Genomic DNA, 19,694 nt, shown 5'->3' on the forward strand with positions numbered 1-19,694 from the left:
TGGCCAAAAGTATCACATTTGCACATGATTTATTGATGGATAACGTGTGCAAGCTTGAGTAGCACTTCATCAGTACGTGTTTTCCTTAGCTGCTCTGGGACAGAAATAGGGCATCCCTTTTTGGCCTGATGCTGCATGGGCTTATCCTAAATGGCTGGAAATTTCAAGATCATTATTCAGCCATCAGGGCTGTTGTGTTAGGAAGGTCATTCTTGCCATTATGTTCACTGGGGGAGCGGGGTGGGAAGGAACTGCCAAGGACATCATCCACTACCTCACTCAGTGCCTGCCCTGTTATATCCTAAGGGAGAAAATACCCTCTTCTCTTTGCACTGGGATTGGTTACACTCACTGGCAACCACTTTGTTTTTATTTTAGGATGGTAAGTCTCTCCCTCACTTATTAACTCACTGTATTTCCCTCCTTTTATTGGTCGCAAGAAAACTTGCCGTGAGGAGCGAGGGCCACCTATGCAAGTCAATATGACTTCCCACCACTTCTTCTCCGTAACGATAATTGAGCAATCGCAGCAGTCATCCATGCCAACAGTTTCCAAACACTGGGTGTTTTATATGTGCTCTGTTTCATGTAGTGCTCATCAGAATCCTAGCACAGGAGAGTGGCTATTTTTCCATCTTCACCATGAGGAAACTGAAGCCATCAGAGGTCAGCCAATAAAACCAAGGCCATTGAGCTCGCCAAGGGCAGAATTCCAACCCAGGCCATGTCTTCAAAATCAAAGTTTGTGCTCCCAGTTCCTCCGCCTCCTGGCCCATCTTGGGGTTTGGTTCCTTTCCCTAAATGAAATCTAAACAATTGGACCAGGCCTCTTCGCAATTCTCCTCTCCAAATCTTGTGCAGTTCACATGCCCTACCTGACAGCACGGTGGGTTGCCAAGCCCTTTGTTTACCCAAGTGCCTTTTAAGAGGTGAGCAGAGGCAACTGCAGGTAGTCCTGTGACTCAGCCAAGGAGTAAAGGCATGGTACACAGGTGTTCCCAATGGCCTGAAGGCTGGGCCTTGCCTACCAGGTGTGCTGAGATGGGACCGCAAGTCAAAATACACACAAGAACCCCTGCCATGCAGCAGCCAGGGGTGGGAAGCCACATCCAACTGTGCTCAGTGCTCATGCTGCTGAATTCACAGGAGACATTTAATACTTATAAAATATGATCCTTAAAAGGCAAGTTTACGATAAGCAAAGCATCATTTGCTTATCTGATCATGCCGAGGTTGGCTTTACAACAAATAGTCCCAGACTTAAAAAAAAAAAAAAAAACTCTTCTTTTTTCCTTGATGTTGGTCAACTCATTAATCAGATGAAAAGATCTCCAAGTTAAGTATTAGATCTGGCTTCCTGTAAGCACATATTCTTATTTAAATCTGGAAATGGGTTTAATTGACTTATTTATTTGTTCCAAGGGCAGTGACGGAGAGGAATAGGAATAGACAGAGAGAGAGACAGAGAGATCTCCCACCCACTAGTTCGCTCTCCATATGCCTGAAGCTGAGCAGGCTGGGCCAGGTGGAAGCCAGGAACAGCTTCTGGCTCTCCCACATGGTGGAGGGTTCTCAGCGCTTGGGCCATCATTTGAAGCCTTCTCAGTCTCATTAGTGAGATGCTGGAGCAGAACTCCCAGGACTCAAACTGGCTTTCCTGAAGCAGACATGATGTTGCAAGACGCAACTTGACCCATTGCTGAATAATAACTGTATCTGCCACAGCCGTGATGTTGGGTGACCATCACCACTATCTAATTCCGGAATATTTACTTTCCCACAAAGGAACCACGCACAGAATAGCACTCACTCCAAGCTCTGCCCTTCCACATCCTCAGGCAGCCATTTATCTGCTTTCTATCTCCTCACATTTGCATATTCAGGATGTTCCATCTAAATGAAAATGGGTTCTTTCACTTGGCATAAAGGTTTCAACGCTTATTCATTGCAAAATATGGTGAAAATTAGGATTCTGTTTTCTATTCATTCATCTGTTGGTGTGGATTTGAATTAGTGAACATCCTGCACTAGGAACTGTATATATTATATATTTATGGGGAACAATGTGAGATTCTAATCTATGTTTATACGTCAGGTCTTAAAATCAACGAATTAATCCTCGGAGCCAGAGATGTGTATAGCGAATTAAGCCACAGCCAGCAAAATCAGCATCCATATGGGCACCATTCAAGCCCCAGTTGCTCCACTTCTGACCCATCTCCCTGCTGATGTGTTGTGATAGACACTGACAGCCCAGTGCTTGGACCCCTGCCACCCACAGGGTGATATGGATGGCATTTGATGTGGCCCAAGTTAGAAATATGCAATAGGTTACTATTTCTTATGGTTCACCTTTCTATGCAACAAATCACTAAAGCTTCTCTCTTCCAACAGAAATTTTGTATTTTTTGATTGTGAGTTTCCCTTTTCTTTCCTCTTCGCCTCCATTCACTCCTTCAGCCTAATTCTGTTGGACGTTTTTAGGTGCCACATAAGCGTGAGCTCAGGGGCTGCTTCAATGATGTATCTCACTAGCGCTCCTCTTGTGGGGCCAGCATCCCATAGAGGCACCAGTTTGTGTCCTGGCTGCTCCACCTCCAATCCAGCCCCTGCTAACGCCCCCTTTGAAAGCAGTCAAAGGATGGCTCATGTCCCTGGGCCCCTGCACTTACATAGGAGATCCAGAAGAAGCTCCTGACTCCTGGCTTCAGATTGGTTCAGCTCCAGCTGCTGTGACCTTTGAGGGAGTGAACCAGTAGATGAAAGATGTTTCTGTCTGTCCTTGTCTCTAACTCTGCCTTTCAAATAAAATAAGTAAGTCCTTTTTTTTTAAGATTTTATTTTTATTATTATTATTTTTTTTTTCATTGGAAAGGCATATACAAGATGAGGTGACAGAGAGGAAGATCTTCCGTCTGATGATTCACTCCCCAAGTGAGCGCAACGGGCTGATACTATGCCGATCCAAAGCCAGGAGCCTCTTCCGGGTGCAGGGTCCAGTAAGTCCTTTTTAAAAAAAGTGACATCATGTGGTATTGGGACTTACTTTAGTTAGCATCCTGCATGTTCAACCATGTTGTCAGAAATTACAGAATTTATTGTGTTTTCAAAGGCTGAACAGTATTCCATTTTAAATAACACATCATCCATGTATCTGTTGATGGGCTCCTAGGTTGATTCCACATGTTGATTACTGTGAACAATGTTGCAATGCACATTGAAATGCAGTATCTGACAGACTGATTCCAGTCGCTCTGGATCTGTGCTAGAAGTGGGAACGCTGGTAGTTCTATATTAGAGGAGTCTCAGGATCCTCACACTGTTTCCAACAGTAGCTGTTATAAGTTTATATTTGCACCACCGTGTGCCAGGGACCCCTTGTGTCCACAGCTTCTCATGATGCCATTTTTACAGCAGTGGAGTGACACCTCATTACAGCTTTGATTTGCATCTCCCTGACGATCCCAATGACACATGTTCTGTTAGCTATTTACATACCTTCTCTTGACAAGTGTGAAGGTAAGTCCTTTGTCCGTTTTCTAATTGAGTTATTTCTTTCCTGCCCCTGAGTTGTTTGCATTTCTTCTCCTTGTATCTTGGGGGTATCAGCTCTTTGCCAGATTAAAAACTACGTATTTCAGTGCAAAAATACTTGAAATTCATGCATTTGCGCCTTTAAAAAGTTCATGAAAGGTCTATAATTTAAAAAGTATTCATTGATTTTTTTAATTGTGACAATAAATAAATCTATTATTTTTTCATAATTTTCTGAAGCATCCTTGTGGTTTGCAGATACTACCTCAAATTTATGCAACTCTTTCTTTCACTGAACAGCTTTTAGTCTGATGTAACCCCAATTGCATACTTTCACTTCTGTTATTCTGCTTTTGGGCCTTATTTCAGGCATTTTCAGCCAGACCAATGTCCTGAGACAAGTCTGTATGTTTCTTTCTAGTAGCTTCACTGTTAGAGATCTTACATGCATGCCCTCGATTCTTTTGGAGCTGAGTGTGTGTATTGTGTCCAACAAGGGTCCAATTTAATTCTCCTGCATGTGGCTATCCAGCAGTTTCAGCACCATCCAATGAGGAAACTGCCCTGTTCCCATTCTGTCTCCTGACACTACTGCAAGTCAATTGTCGTAAATGCATGGCTTTGTTTCAGGGCTCTCCGTTGTGTGTCCATGGTCTGTTTTCAGGCCAGTGCCATGCTGTTTTGATGGTTAAAGCTTCTGTAATCCATTCCTAGGTCAGAAATAAACGAGAAAATATATGCCTGCCTTGATTTTGGTTTGGTCATTGAAATGTATATTGCTTTTGCTAGTTCAGATTTAGACCAGTTTCTTGTTTCATGCTGGGTGTACTACAGCAGACTTTCACATCCTCACTTCGCTCTCACACTTTGTTCTCACAAAGAACAAGCAGATAATGCATTATTGGGTATTACTTGGCATGTGCAGCTAAGGTGGTACACAGACCTCCTAACAAGCTGGAAGGCCACATAAATCACAGGTTGAAATGGGACTCATATGTCCAAATTTCAAACTGAAGGACATATTTGGCTTTCAAAAATGTCTTTTCTTTAGAATACCAACAACCAAATTTATATAAAGTAACTCATGCATATACATATATTGTATAGCCTGTACCTTTTCTTCAACATAAATAACTTTCTATATGAACAATATCACAGACAAAGGCCCTTACTTGCTTTTACCAAAGATGCAGAAAAGCCAAGAAGAAAACAAAAAACGTTTATTTTTCACCAGTACTTCCGGACTTCAGTTTCAGTGCTGCTATCTGCTGTGCTGTATCACAAACGAGTATCGTGATGGGTACCAATACTCACTGGTGATGAAGCAGCCGAGCCACTTGGGACAACCACATTCCTCACGAGTGCTTGTTTAAGTCCCAGTGTCCGGCTTCTGATACAGAGAGGGCAGTGAAACACGGCCCAGACACTCGGAGTTCTGCCGCCCGTGTGGGAGACCCGGATGGAGCTCTGGTTCCTGAGTTGGTGCAGCCCAGGCCTGGTTTCATCAGGCATCTGAGAAGTGAACCTGCATTTGGAAGATCTCTACCTTTCTCCTCTGTCACCTCCCTTTGAAATAAAGACATAACTCTCAAAATAAAAATGACATTAATCACTGCAAAAACATTGTCCGTACTCTATTCTCATTTAGCCACTTCAATGCATTATATGGATTGACTCTTATATAAGATGTTATCTGACTTGGCCCAATACATATTTGAAGCACTTGTAAGTTATTTATTATCTAAAATATTTGATCTGTGGTAATGCAACAAGATGGAAGAATCCACCATGGGGGGGGGGGGAAGCGGGTTTTGGGGAGGGGAGGGGGGAATCCCAGTGCCTGTAAAACTGTGTCTCATGATGCAATGTAATAAAAAATAAATAAATAAATAAATAAAAATAAAATAAAATATTTATTCAGGTTTATTTATTTCAAAGAGCATCAAAAAGACACAGAGAAAAGAGATGGAGAGAGAGCAAGAGAACGTTCCACTCACTGATTCATTCCTCAACTGCCTGCAACAGCCAGTGCTGGCCCAAGAGGACCCCCACGCGCTTGGGTCACCACCTGCTGCCCCCAGGCACATTAGTAGGAGGTTGGATCAGTGAGCAGAAGCAGGACTCCACCCCAGGCACTGCGATATGGTACATGGCTGTTCTAGAGTCAGCTGAACCTGCTTGCACGACAACACAAGCCCTAGCAATTGCAGTTTATTAAGCATCATATCTCAACTGTGTTTTCTTAATCGTTAAACTAACTCAATAGCACAGGTACTGTTAATGTCATTCCATGGGTTAAGGGAAAAATCAAGGCTCAAACCACACCAGTAACTTTTCAACAAGCACACACTGAAAAGTGATCTAACCTGGAACTGAACATATGGCTTAGCATTGTGATATAGTAGGTTAAGCTGCCAGCATCCCATATCCTGTCCTTGCTGCTCCACTGCCGATCCAACTCCCTAATGATGGCCTAGGAAAAGCAGCAAAAAATCAGCCTAAGTGCTTGGGTCCTGCCACCCACATGGGAAACCCATGTGGAACTTCTGGTTCTTAATTTGTGCCTAGCTCAGCATTGGCCACTGCAGTCATCTAGGGAGTGAATCAGTGCGTGGAAGATACCGCTCTCTCTTGTACCTCTGCCTTTGAAAAAAATAAGTAAATCTTTAAAAATGAAAAAGAAGAAGAAAAAAAAAGGAATCTAAATCCAATGTGAAGAATTCATGCATTTCACCATGCCTCGCTGCTGCGCAAAAAAAGGGACCCAAGTAAAGGTGCTAGTACCTAGTGCCTCCCCAGCCAGGAGACAGGGCTGACAGCAGGCAGCCTCACTGCTCCCTGCAAACTAGCCTTGACCCCTCGGGAAAGGGGGATCTTCTGTTGGACACATTTATATAACAAGGACGCTTACCGCCCTTCATATGGGAGAAAGGAACAATAAACTTCGAAGCAGGATAGACATTTTGGGGAAAGAATTCAAACTGAACATGGCAACCATGGTCCAAAAGGCATTCGTACCTTTAGATATTTCACCAGCTTCTGGATTTGCCAATATTCCGACGGTGAATCCACATTGGCTTCCTGACGAAGGTCAGCCGGCTCCTCCTCTTCCTCACTCTCTGAGGAGCTCTCGCTAAGAATCTCCTCACTCTTATCAAGACTCTTCCTGCGAGGGACAAGAACAGGCACAAGGAGGACCCAATTACACTTGGGCGACCCGATTACACTTGGGCGACGTGTACGCAAGCAGCAGATAAGGCAGGGACACCTGCTGAGTGCTCGCAGATGATGGCGAGGACTGACAAGAGAGGTTGGCCACATCACGTGTCCTCTACCACCACTCTGACTGTGGCAATAATCATAATAAGAAACCAGAAACTGAACAGCCACAGGCTGTGCCGCACAGTAAGGCAACGATTGGTCCCCGTGTGTCCCTACAACCCCTCACTTAAATCAATGAATGTAGCTAAAACTGAGTAAAATTAAAACTCTTCTTTTCCAATCCCACTAGCCACACTGAAGTGCTCAGTTCAGATGCCGATCACCTCCTTCTACCACGGAAAGGTCAACTGGGCAGTGAGAGGGCTGAGAGCCCACTTCTTCATGACGCCTGCACCAAGTGCTGCCAAGGCACCAAACGTCAGAGCAGCTGCCCCAGCTTGGTATGGGGGCGCCTGACACAGCTGGGAGCCAACCTGTCCCCAGCAGCCCCTGCAGACAGTGGGCACTGTGTCTCAGGAGGCACACATACATGTCTGTCACATGGTAAAGTACCAATGAACCCTGTCCATTTCCTGTCTCTCCAGCAAGTAGCACACAGATGTACTTCTCCAAACGCTTGGTGTGAGAAAGATCTGAAGCATGCATGGATGAACAAATGATCGAATAACAAATAAACATATCCAGGCCAGGGTAAGAGTCTGAAAGGGAAACATTTCTAGTGCTGAATTCCAGGAAGTGGCAAGAGAAGTGGGGGTGACCGGGAAAAGGCAACAGTGAAGAGAACTGACACCTAGAAGCTGGGAGACCAGGGCTGAGGCTGGCATCAAGCACTTGGGAGTGTGGGCTGTCCCAGAGTGATGATGGAAAGAGGTGCAGCTGAACTGATGTCCAACTCCTTAAGGATTGTACTTTCACAATGGCCACCAGGAAGGGAAGAGGTATGCACTGTCATCTCAAAGGAAAGACGCCTCTTGTGACAAGGAGAGAGAAGTCTGGAGCCATGAGAGTACTGCCTCCCGTCCCTAGACCCTATGGTTAGGCAGGATTTGGGACAAGGAGAGCCAAAAGAGAACGGCTCCCTTCATGGGAGGAAGGAGAGGGTGGATGCACTTATAGACAGGACACATTTCAGGAAATGTACTTCCGGGTCATGTGAAGGAACCCAAGAAGGCTCGGAAGGAAGAGCATGATAGACGGTCTGCACAGATGGAGGCCTGACAGACAGGTCTGGGGACAAGAGTCCAGGTGAAGAATACTCATGCAGAACACTGTCCACGCGGGAGAGGAGCCCGGCTACTCTCCAGTCACCCCCGAGCCTTCTATAGACTCCTCCATGCCTCATCGAGCAAGATCAGACACAGTAAAGCAATCATTTTTTCCAAGGAAAACAGTTGCTGCTTGGGGCACTTCACATTCATACTAGCCCAGAGTTGTCTAAATTCTCTGAAGTCTGATTTGATATTCAAATACTTTACTTTAGACCAAATACCCACTTAGGAACAATGACATGGGTATGCTTTTTCCTATCCCTCCCACTACATCCTCAACACCATTGAAAATCCTAGGAATCCTAAATAAAACAAATGGAAGATGTCTCTGAAAGAAAATCTGAGGAGCAGCACAGTGCTCCAATCCGTCCTAGCCCGGGTCCTGGAGAAGAGCACACTAAAGGCCCGTCCGTCCTTCCCTGCAGTGGAAGACGCACACACTGATGGAGCATAATGGCCTTGAGAGAAGATGACCTAACCACACAACGAAGAGTTGGACTTAGCGGGTCGAAAAGGAAAGCCGACTACAAGTTTTCTGCGACAAACTCAATTCAAATGCAATGCTATTTATATGGTTTGACATGACAAGGAAGGAAAAAGAGACACTAATACAAAGCACTACATAAAAGGTAGCAGAATTTGCTGTATTAATATTAGATTAAGCATATTTCATGGTAAAAAAAAAATTACCGGAAACATTACATAATGATAAAAGAGAGACACAGCAATCCTAAACATATATACACCAAACAACAGAGCTACAAAACACATAAAGGAAAACAGAACAAGAAAACAGAAAAATATGCAATCACAGCTGAAGGCTTTAACAGCTTACAGAATAAACAGAAAGAAAATAAACAAGGATGTAGGAGAAATACCCACCAGCACTACACAATGTAATTCAGTCCACAAGCACTGAGCACTTCCACCAAAGAAAACAGAATAAACATTCTTTCCAAGCACCCCAAGAACCTGGTCCATGCAAACCACCAACAACTACAAAACAAATAGTTACACACTGAGCACAATTAAACGAGACTAAAAATCAGTAAGAGAAGGATAAAAGGAGGATCTCCAAACACTGAAAACTACCCAAATAATGTAGGAGTAAGAAGAGTATATCAAGGGAAAGTTTTTAAAAATACAAACTCAGTTGAATGAAAATCAAAACACAACGCATCAAAATGTGGACTTGTACTCAACCAACACAGCAAAACATCAGCTGAGTTCCAGCAGGACATGCTGACATCAGGAAAGGTCTATCAATAGAAATAAAGCAACTGGAAGCTAAAATTACAGAAGAGCAATATTAAGTGCAAGTCAAACTGAAGGAAGCAAATAAAGAAATCAATAAAATTGGAAACAGAAAAAAAAAAACCAATCCGAAAAATGAGTAAAACAAAAGCTGTTTCCATGTAAAAGATTAATAAAGAGGACAAGTGTCTAGCTATACTGATTATGCAAGTTAAGCAACAAAGATCAAATGAACCAATCCCTTTAAAGGCAGAAACCAACCCAGTTCTCTCAGGATGAAACAAGTAAATCTGGACTCTTCAACTATAAATGGCATCTAATTCACAACTTCAAAGCTCGAACTAGGGTCTTGAGGCCTCAATGACTTTGCTGGAGGATTCTGCCTGACCTAGAAGAACTACTTCCAATTCCACACAATCTGTTCAGAAAGCAGAAAGTAAATGATTAAGCATATTGAACTTCTAATTATAGGGATCCAAAAGAGTAAAAATGTGCACAACTTTAGTTGAGTGTCTTTAAAGTTTTCTTCCCCCAAGTGCTAAATATTTACGAAAATATGGTTATGCCATTTCCTCCCACCCTTACCCTGACACTCTCCTGCAGGTGGTGGCTGACCCTTCTCCAGCCACTACACTTCTGCCATCAAACTGAAAATCAGGTGTGAGGTGGCCAGGCGGCCTCTGTGTCATTTTTGTGCTTGGATGAGAAGCATCGTTAAGTGTCCGGGGAGCAGACTGCCACAGGAGCTGTGAGGGGCAACATAACTGCAGGGATGGGCACACTCAGGACTCACGGCAGGCCCGATACTTGGTTCTCTCACTGAGTTGGCTCACCCCAGGAAAGCCCACACTGCAGGTCACTGGCATGCCACAAGAGCAGAGTCCAACACTCTCCCGTTGGCTCCCGGGCCTAGGAGCTGTCAGCATTCACCTGCCCTCAGAAGCCACTGGCCAAGACAAACTCACCGAGGCAGCTGTGCTCTTCCAGGGGTCAGAGAAGCCCTGGGCTTTTCAAGTCTTCCTCCATGTTTTTCCTCTTGGGTGTCTTTGACTGGGAGTTTGGGACTAAAAATTAAAAAATAAAAAAAAATGCACATTAGCTTCATGTTGATGAAGTGAGTGAGCAGGAAGTAGAAGGCTCAAATGCACCCAAACACTCCTGCACCCCAGGGAGCTGCCTGACACCAGAAGGAGACGCTGCAGCCCCTCTTGCACCTGGAGGTGTCCCTCCAGCCTCTGCACCTGACAGTCGCAGCACTTGCTCCAGACCTCAGAGTCCTGGGAACCCAACATTGCCACCATCAGACCCACTCAGCGCTACAAGGGTCACAAGAAGGGGAGGGGCTCCACTTTCCAGAAGAGTCCTTCCCTCCAGCTCTCTGGGCTTGCTTCCAGAATATTGTGCAGGCGTGGATCCTTGTGTGTCCCCGCAGGAACCATGGTACTGACAGAGTCTTAAGTGTTGTCTGCTACAGGTAAGAGCGTGCTCTGGGTGTCCTGGGTGCCCTGGGCTTTGCAGGCTGGAGTGAGGTCAGATCTTGACTTTGTCAGCAGTTACAGAGGATTCCAGATGGGGCCAATTTTATTGCCTATATATGCCAAATCAGTGTTTACTAACACAGGCCTATTAATACTTCTGAGACTGCAGCATTTTTACAGTTGAGGAGGGATGCTTCCAAGAATCTAAGGAAATGGGAATTCAAACATAAGCTTATTTTCACATTAAGAGATGTTGGTATTCACCTGCAATTTTTCATATTTCACATATCCCATGAATGTCTTCAAGATTCCTCTTATGCATGGGTTTTAAATTTTTTTGGCACAGTGAATTTATCTTTAAATCCAGTGTTCATGGACTTTGTAAAATGCCCCTGTATTCAGGTTATATCAGCAGGGAAAGTACCATCAGTATAAAGGTAACTCTATATTAAGGAGTTTTAAAAAAAGATTTATTTATTTATTTGTATTTGAAAGGAAGAATTAGAGTGTGTGTGTGAGAGACAGAGAGAGAGAGAATCTTCCATCTGCTGATTCACCCCCCAAATGGCCAGAGTGGTTAGATCTGGGCTGATCCAAAGCCAGGAGTCAGGAGCTTCTTCTGAGTTTCCCACGCAGGTTCCGGGTCTCAGAGACTTGGATCAGAAGCAGAACAGCCAGATGTAAACTAGCATCCATATGGGATCCGGCACTGCAGACAGGATTAACATGACATGCCACCATGCCGCCCCACTCCACATAAGTTAGGACATTCAAGATTCTTTAGAGCATTGGACCTGGCACGATAGCGCAGTGGTTAAGGTCCTCGCCTTGCACGCACCGGGATCCCATATGGGCACTGGTTCTAGTCCCGGCAGCTCCACTTCCCATCTAGCTCCCTGCTTGTGGCCCAGGAAAGCAGTCGAGGACGGCCCAAAGCTTTGGGACCCTGCACCCATGTGGGAGACCTGGAAGAAGTTCCTGGATCCTGGCTTCGGACCGGCATAGCATCGGCAGTTGCGGTCACTTGGGGAGTGAATCATTGGACAGAAGATCTTCCTCTCTGTCTCTCCTCTCTGTATATCCGCCTTTCCAATAAAAATAAAATAAATATTTTTTTAAAAAAAGATTCTTTAGAGCATTTACTGAATCCAGTTCATACCCTATGAGATGTTGATATTTCCCATGAGGTTTCTCCATATGTTGCATTATGTTTTTTGCACATTATTTATCCTGACTCACCAAATATAGCAAACAGAATCCTAACTTCCCTTTCCCTTCACAGTGCTCCGAACACGAACCCTAGTGCTGTCTGATCCTGTTGCCCTGGGGAGAGGAGTTCGGCATAGTGATTGGTATACCCACATTCTATACTGGAACCCCTGAGTTCAAGCACCAGCTCCACTTCTGATTCTAGCTTTTGTTGATGCACCCCTTGGGAGGCAGCAGTGATGGCCCAAGATGATGGGCCCAGGATTGGCACTGCCATAGCCAGTAAAGCTGCCATCTGTGGTGCCGGCATCCCATACGGTTGCCACTTTATGTCCTGCCTGCTCCACTTGTGGTCCAGCTTCCTGTTAATATACCTGGAAAAAGCAGTGGAAGATGGCGCAAGTGACTGGACCTCTGCTGCCCATGTGGGAAGACTGGGAAGAAACCCCTTGCATTTGGCTTTTGCCTGGCCCAACCCCAGACTCCAGTCATTGCTGCCATGGGTCGGGGGCAGAGGGAGAAGGGTGGAGCAGATGAAAATCTCTATCTATCTCTCATGATCATGCCATAACGCTTTCGAATAAATCTCAAAAAAAAAAAAAAAAAAAAAAAAGTAGCTGGGTCACTGCCACTTGTGTGAGAGACCCTGAATGATTTTCTGGCTTCTAGCTTCCAGCTTTAACCCGGCCCAGCTTCACACATAACCCTAATGTTCTCAGTATTTGGAACGTGAAGTGGTGAATGGGCTCACACGTTCTCTCTCTCTCTCTCTCTCTCTCTCTCTCTGCCTTTGAGATAGGAAATAATTTTTAAAAAAATCCTTTGCTGGGAATACAGAGAATAGCATCAGGAGTCAGTTTGTACCAGCTAGGATGTTTAAGCGTGACTCCATATGTTTCCATTATGAAATGGACATAGATTAAAAAAATTTAGGCCCATACACAGTGTCTAAAATGTCAGAAAACCCAGCAGTCGTCAACATACACTTTGACATCAACAGTGGCCCTCCAGTTTAAAGTCGGCTGCAATCTCTTGGTCATTTGATTCTTCCCAAAGTTACTCTGGCTCTTCGGCGTGGTCTGCTCTGGGCCAGCTGCAGCGTCTCCCTGTTTGGGTGCCTCAACAAGTTGAGCCTTTTCTTTTGGTTGCTCTTCCATGAGTTTAACCACCTTTGTACAGGCAAAATTCCAAGCGCTTTCTGCAGCAGCGTCCTTGAGTTATTCTGTGGTGTTTCCTGAAGCTGAAGCCTGGGGAAGAAAGCAGGAGAGACAGCATGATGCCAACTCATTCTGATGAACAACAAAGCTGGCACAAGGCCACTTCAACGTCGGTGGGCTCAGGCAGAGTGTGACAAGATGACACCTCTGCCTCAGCACACCCGGAACAACAGTGCGGCTTGGGCCCACACACCTCTCATGACCTGAGACACGTCACATCAAGTGCACAGAGCGAAGCCCAAGGGAGTACCTCGCAGGTATCCAACAGACACAGCACTCATGGAGAAGGAGGCATGAGGCATTTTTGGTTTTTTGTGTTTTTTTGTTTGTTTGTTTTTCTTTGTTTTTTCCCTTGGAGAAAAGTTTTTAATAGCAACATTCTCAGAATACACCTTAAAGCATATGGAATTGTTCAATACACGTTACAAAATCCTTAATTGTAGAAATAACTATCAAAAGAATCCCACTTTCTGGTGTAAACATGAACCATTTTCTGTTACATCAAAATCAACATTAACCCGTATTCTATACAGAGAAATGAGATTGAAAAAATTATAAAAGTTACCTGGAAAATATTAACAGTGACCTCAGATGGTACCTTTCTGTATTTTATTATGTTTTTGGGGTCACGTGATTTATCCTCTGCTTACAACATGATCCATATCTTATGAGAAATGATGCAAACCAGGAAAAAAAAAAAGATAGCAATGTCTTTAAAGAACTGCAAAGAAAACAAAGACCTGTCCAACTTCTCTACTGAGAACTGTAAAGATACACACAGCATTCGACAGCGAAGGCAAGATACAGACACCCACACACAAAAACAGCGTCCTCTGCCCACAATCCTAGAGACTGTGCAATGTGCTTCTTCAGCCGTCAGAACCATCAGGCCAGAAACACGGACCTAGCTGCACGCAGAGACTCAGGCTACAGGAATGCTAATAATAAAAATCACAAAACATACTGAAGATTTGTGTATTATTTAGAATTATTTAAAAACATAACAAAATCTAAACCCAAAACAGCTACATTTTGATGATGTCATAGACACTAAATTGAATATTTCTGAAGGCAAATATTTTAAATTAGAGATGTCCACAGGGAGGCCAGGGCCGAGTCCCTGACTGCCGGCTTGCTCCTGGCTACTGTAGGCTTGCGAAAAGTGACGGAAGATCTCTCTGACTCTCACTTTACCTCTCATCCTTCTACCCTTCAAATAAACAAAACAGAAAAATAAACATATTTTAAAATAAATACAATGCTGGATAAGAAATGTTCATGCAATGAATAGAATGAAGCAGGAGAGGCTATGGCAAAGTCAAACAGACTCAAACAAGTAACAGCAGAGATAAAGAGGAGCATGCGTGATGACTGAGAGTCAAGAAGCACGTGATTCTAAATACACAGTCACCGACTAGAACTTCACAATGCTTGAGGCAAAGACAGGACTAGGGGGGTACCACCCAAATCCACCACAAGGAGACTTCACGCAGTCCACTCGGGGACACAGCCAACAAGCAGACACTCAGCCAGACACATCAGCAGCCAGGACCAGGTGACCCGATGCACGTTCAGCCAAGTCCACTGAGGGACACTGCAGGAAAACACACTCTTCCTGAGTTCCCAAAGGAGATTGTACCTTCAGCCATAAGTGAACATCAGAGCCCTGAATGGAACTTAAATCATCTGAGAACCATTTCTCAGGGTTGGCACAGTGGTATAGCACAGTAATCCTCTGCCTGAGGCACCAGCATCCCATGTGGGCACCATACAGGTTCATGTCCCAGCTGCTCCACTTCCGATTCAGCTCCCTGATACTGGCGTGGGAAAGCAGCAGGGAGTTGGGGGGAGGGGGGGACTAGTCCTTGGGCCCTGCAATTACTAGCGGAAATGGAAGCAGCTCTCAGCTGCAGCTTCAGATTGGTCCAGCTCTGGCTATTGCAACCATCGAAAGAAACGATAAATGGAAGGCCTCTCTCTATATATATAGTTCTTCCAAGTAAAATAAATCTCTAAAAATGCACCATTTCTCTTAATTAAGTTAGAATTCACTTAATAAAGATCTGGAAAATCATAAAATACCCTGCCATGAATAAATAAATCACATATCAAAATCTATGTGACAGAGTTTATGCAGCATTTATCAAATGTAAAGAAAAAAAAACTTTATAGCAAAAAAGTAATTATTGATTTAAACTTCTAACATAAGAAATTAAATTAAAAAGGCAAAGGGAAGCCCCAGTGCAATAGCCTAGTGGCTAAAGTCCTTGTCTTGCACATGTCAGAATCCTATATGGGCACCGGTTCTAATCCTGGCAGCTCCACTTCCCATCCAGCTCCCTGCTTGTGGTCTGGGAAAGCAGCTGAGAACAGCCCAAAGCCTTGGGACCCTGCACCCGTGTGGGAGACCTGGAAGAGCTTCTGGCTCCTGGCTTCGGATTGGCTCAGCTCCAGCCATTGTGGCCACTTGGGGAGTGAATCCCCCGACAGAGGATCTTCCTCTCTGTCTCTCCTCCTCTCTGTATATCTGACTTTCCAATAAAAAAGGAAAAAAAGGCAGAGGGAAATAATAAAAGCTGAAATCAAATAAAAAGCAGACAAATAATATACAAACTCTATGAAACAAATACTTACTTCTTGGATAAAATATCAATAAAATTACTACACCTCCATCCAGATTAATCATGGAAAGCAGGAGAGGAGACACAAAAAACAAACAATGAAATTGGCGTCTACAGATAGGAAAGTATAGTGTGGAATCTTATGTCTGATGCTAATAAATTAATTAGAAAACCAGTACACATTCATTGGAACACACGAACTGCCAAAACTCCCTAAACAACAGAAAAGGGAGAAGTTCACGTACCATGGCATGTGAAAGGCAAGGATTCAGGCACTGGGCCACGGCACCGGGCCCCTCTTTAAACATCTTATTGCTATTTCACCCTTTTCCCCAAAGGAAGCATTTTATGGCTTTTCTAGGACACACCCAAGTTGCCAGATCATCCTTCTTGTGCTCCAGGCCCACAGTGGCACAAAATGAGGGTCCCTTGAACACAAGCACCGTGATTCACATGGGCCATCTGGTAACGGAGATGGCTCCTAAGCGCGACACTTGTGGGTAGTGGCCACAGCAAGGACGTGCTAGGCCACAGAATGATTCATGTCCTGGCACGATGGAGACACAAGGTGTGAGATTTCATCACGTTACTCAGAATGGCATGCAATTTAAAATGCATGAATTACTTATTTCTGGAACATTCTGTTTTGTATATTTGGACCGCCACTGATCATGGGTAACTGAAACCACAGATAAGAGGGAACTACTATAAGACCTCAGTGAATGGAAAGCCATACTATGTTCCTGGATTAGAAAACTCAGTATCCGAAGAAGTTGATTTCTCCGAATTCATCTTACAGATTCAAACATCAGATTCAAACATCAGTCATAATTCTTCAGGATTTTCCCCCTTTTGGAAGCAACTGACAAGGCTGACCCTAGCAATCCTTTAAACATATAAGAGGCTTAAAATAGCCAAAGTTTAAAACACAATATTGGCAAACTCCTACAGCAATCAAGCCAGTTGTAGTATTGGTAGAAAAACAAGTATGGGCCCCGGTGTGGTAGCCTAGTGGCTAAAGTCCTCGCCTTAAATGTGCCAGGATCTCATATGGGCGCCGGTTCTAATTCCGGCAGCCCCACTTCCCCTCCAGCTCCCTGCTTGTGGCCTGGGAAAGCAGGGCCTTGGCACCTGCACCCACATGGGAGACCCAGAAGAGGCCCTGGGCTCCTGGCTTTGGATAGGCTCTGCCTTGGCCATTGTGGCCACTTGGGGAGTGAAGCAACAGATGGAAGATACTTCTCTCTGTATCTCCTGCTCTCTGTAATCTGCCTTTCCAATAAGAAAAACACAATAATTCTTAAAAATATATATGTAAGATCAAAGGTACAGAATGGAGTATACAGATGTAAATTCTTACACATATCTAAATCTGATTTCTGATAAAGATATAAAGATAATTCATTGGAAAAAATGATAGTTTTGCTTTTTTTTTTGATAAATAGTGTTGTTAACAACCAGATATCTATTTGCAAAACAATATGAATTTTGATCCATATCATATACGCACAGATAAAACTAAAGATATTAAAGGCCTAAATGTAGAACATAAAATTTAAAAATTCCAAGAAGAAAATAAAAGATTCGTCTTTGTGACAATGGGTTTGCCAAGAACTTTTATTAGATCAACACTACCAAAAAAAAAACAAACAAACACATTTCACTTCATGAAATTGGCAGACAATGGAGCATGAAAACGCAAGACTTGAACTAGAAACAAGAAACAAGTATTTATCAGTTATACACCTGACAGACCATACATGCCAGCAACATACATAAGCTCTTGCAACTCAAGAATAAAAATTAAACAACCAAATTTAAAAACTGCAAAAAATCCAAATAATGATTAAGATACACAGGCAGTAAGTGAGCGTAAGAATGAACGCTGTCAAGAAATGCAAAGTAAGGGCATGCCTTTGGCACAGAGTTTATGTGTCTGCTCAAGTCACCGACATCCTTCCAAGCCTGCATCCGGTTAACCTGCAGATGGGAAGCAGCAGGAGGTGAATGGCTCCAGGAGTGGGCCTGAGCCAGCTGCGTGACAGGTCCGGAGCCACACGGCTCCAGAAGTGGGCCTGCACTGGCAGTGTGACAGGCCCAGAGCTGCAAGACTCCAGGAGTGGGCCTGAGCCAGCTGCGTGACAGGTCTGGAGCCATACGGCTCCAGGAGAGAGCCTGAGCCAGCTGCGTGACAGGTCCGGAGCCATACGGCTCCAGGAGAGAGCCTGAGCCAGCTGTGTGACAGGTCCGGAGCCACACGGCTCCAGGAGAGAGCCTGAGCCAGCTGCGTGACAGGTCTGGAGCCACACGGCTCCAGGAGAGAACCTGAGCCAGCTGTGTGACAGGTCTGGAGCCACACGGCTCCAGGAGAGAGCCTGAGCCAGCTGCGTGACAGGTCTGGAGCCACACGGCTCCAGAAGTGGGCCTGCACTGGCAGTGTGACAGGCCCAGAGCTGCAAGACTCCAGGAGTGGGCCTGCACTGGCATTGTGACAGGCCCAGAGCTGCAGCTTTCCAACTTGGGTCTGATCATCAGCCCTGGCTGTTGTTGTTGGCTCTGGGCAGTGAAACACAACCAGAATACCTCTCTCTCTTTCTGCCTTCCAAATAAAACAAAAACTAACCAATTAGGAAATGCAAATGAAAACCCAATGAGATGACAATACACTCCTAGACCATCTAAACCTAAGGATGACCATACAGGCTACGGAAAGCATGTGGTATGGTCTTCTTCTACACACCCATCATGGATATAAACCATCATAGCCCTCTGGAATGCAGTTTATCGATGACTTAAAATTTTAAACATATAACTACCATATTACCTTGCCATTTCATTCTCGTTTTATTGAGAAGTAAAGGAAATGAATGGTCATACAAATGCTTGTACAAAAAAGTTCATGGTAGTTTTGTAACAGTCCAGAATTTGAAGCAACCTGTATGTCCATCACTAGGTGCACGGAGAAACAAACTGTGGTATATCCATCCATACAATGGGACTATTCATCCATTTAAAAAATCCGCAATATAAATGTGAAGGCATAGATGAAGCTCAAAAGCATTATACTAAGTGAAACATATCACTATATTTGTAGGAAGAACATACTCAATACCGATCTACAGTGAGCCAAATCAGAAGTTGCCTATGAGAGAAGACTGAAGGCATTTTCTGAAGTGATGAAAATGTTCCATCTTCATTTAAAGCATTGCATAGATATTTGTCAAAAATCATGATAGAGGGATGAGCATTTGTCCTAGCAGCTTAGTCCTGATTCTATGTGCAACTTCAAAAAACTTTCTCAGCAATGACAGGCAAGTCTCTGCTTGGGACACCCACATCCCATATTGAAAGGGTTAGGACTGAGTCCCAACTCCGCTTTCCATCCAGCTTCCTGCTAATGTGCCTGGAAGGCAACTGAAGAGGGCCCAAGTGTGTGGGTTCCTGTCACTCCTCTCCGAGAGCCAGACAGAGCGCTGGGCTCCTGGCTTTGTCCGGTTCATCCAACTGCATCTTGGGAGTGAACCAGCAGACAGAAACTTTCTCTCTTTCACTTTGCCTTTCAAATCAATAAAAGCTTAAGAAATACTATGACCAATAGAATAAGAGAGAAGATATTACACTCATGAAACAATACTCCAATTCTTTAACATCAAAAAATTAACAATATAAAAGTTTTACATTTTTGAACTTTGAGTTACATACAATGAGACATAAAGGCAAACCATGGTGGGATGGAGTGAAAAAAAAAAACTAGAAAACTAACTGCAGAGTAACTAGCAACTAGTAAAAAGGGGGGAAAAATTAAAGATGTAACATGAGAAAATATTTTTCCAGTGCTGAATGTCACCACTAATGAAAAACAAACAAAATAAAGACCACCATGAAATCACA

At 44.1% G+C, this 19,694-nt stretch overlaps 1 protein-coding gene across 1 annotated transcript in view; it reads right to left on the bottom strand.

Moving 5' to 3' along the window:
* The window catches only part of ODAD2 (outer dynein arm docking complex subunit 2), a 148,438-nt gene extending 135,424 nt beyond the window's left edge, over positions 1-13,014 (bottom strand). Inside the window, exons 1-3 of the mRNA XM_040992524.1 lie at positions 12,950-13,014; positions 10,244-10,342; positions 6,553-6,700 (exon numbers count right to left, since the gene is read on the bottom strand). Coding sequence (XP_040848458.1) covers positions 6,553-6,700; positions 10,244-10,342; positions 12,950-13,005 — 303 coding nt within the window. The 5' untranslated portion in view covers positions 13,006-13,014. The remainder of the gene's footprint in view (positions 1-6,552; positions 6,701-10,243; positions 10,343-12,949) is intronic.
* Between the last annotated feature and the right edge of the window lie 6,680 nt (positions 13,015-19,694).

The sequence above is a fragment of the Ochotona curzoniae genome, unplaced genomic scaffold (genome assembly GCF_017591425.1).
Source record: "Ochotona curzoniae isolate NIBS_2020 unplaced genomic scaffold, NIBS_Ocur_1.0 contig_78, whole genome shotgun sequence".
NCBI classification, from domain to species: Eukaryota; Metazoa; Chordata; class Mammalia; order Lagomorpha; family Ochotonidae; genus Ochotona; species Ochotona curzoniae.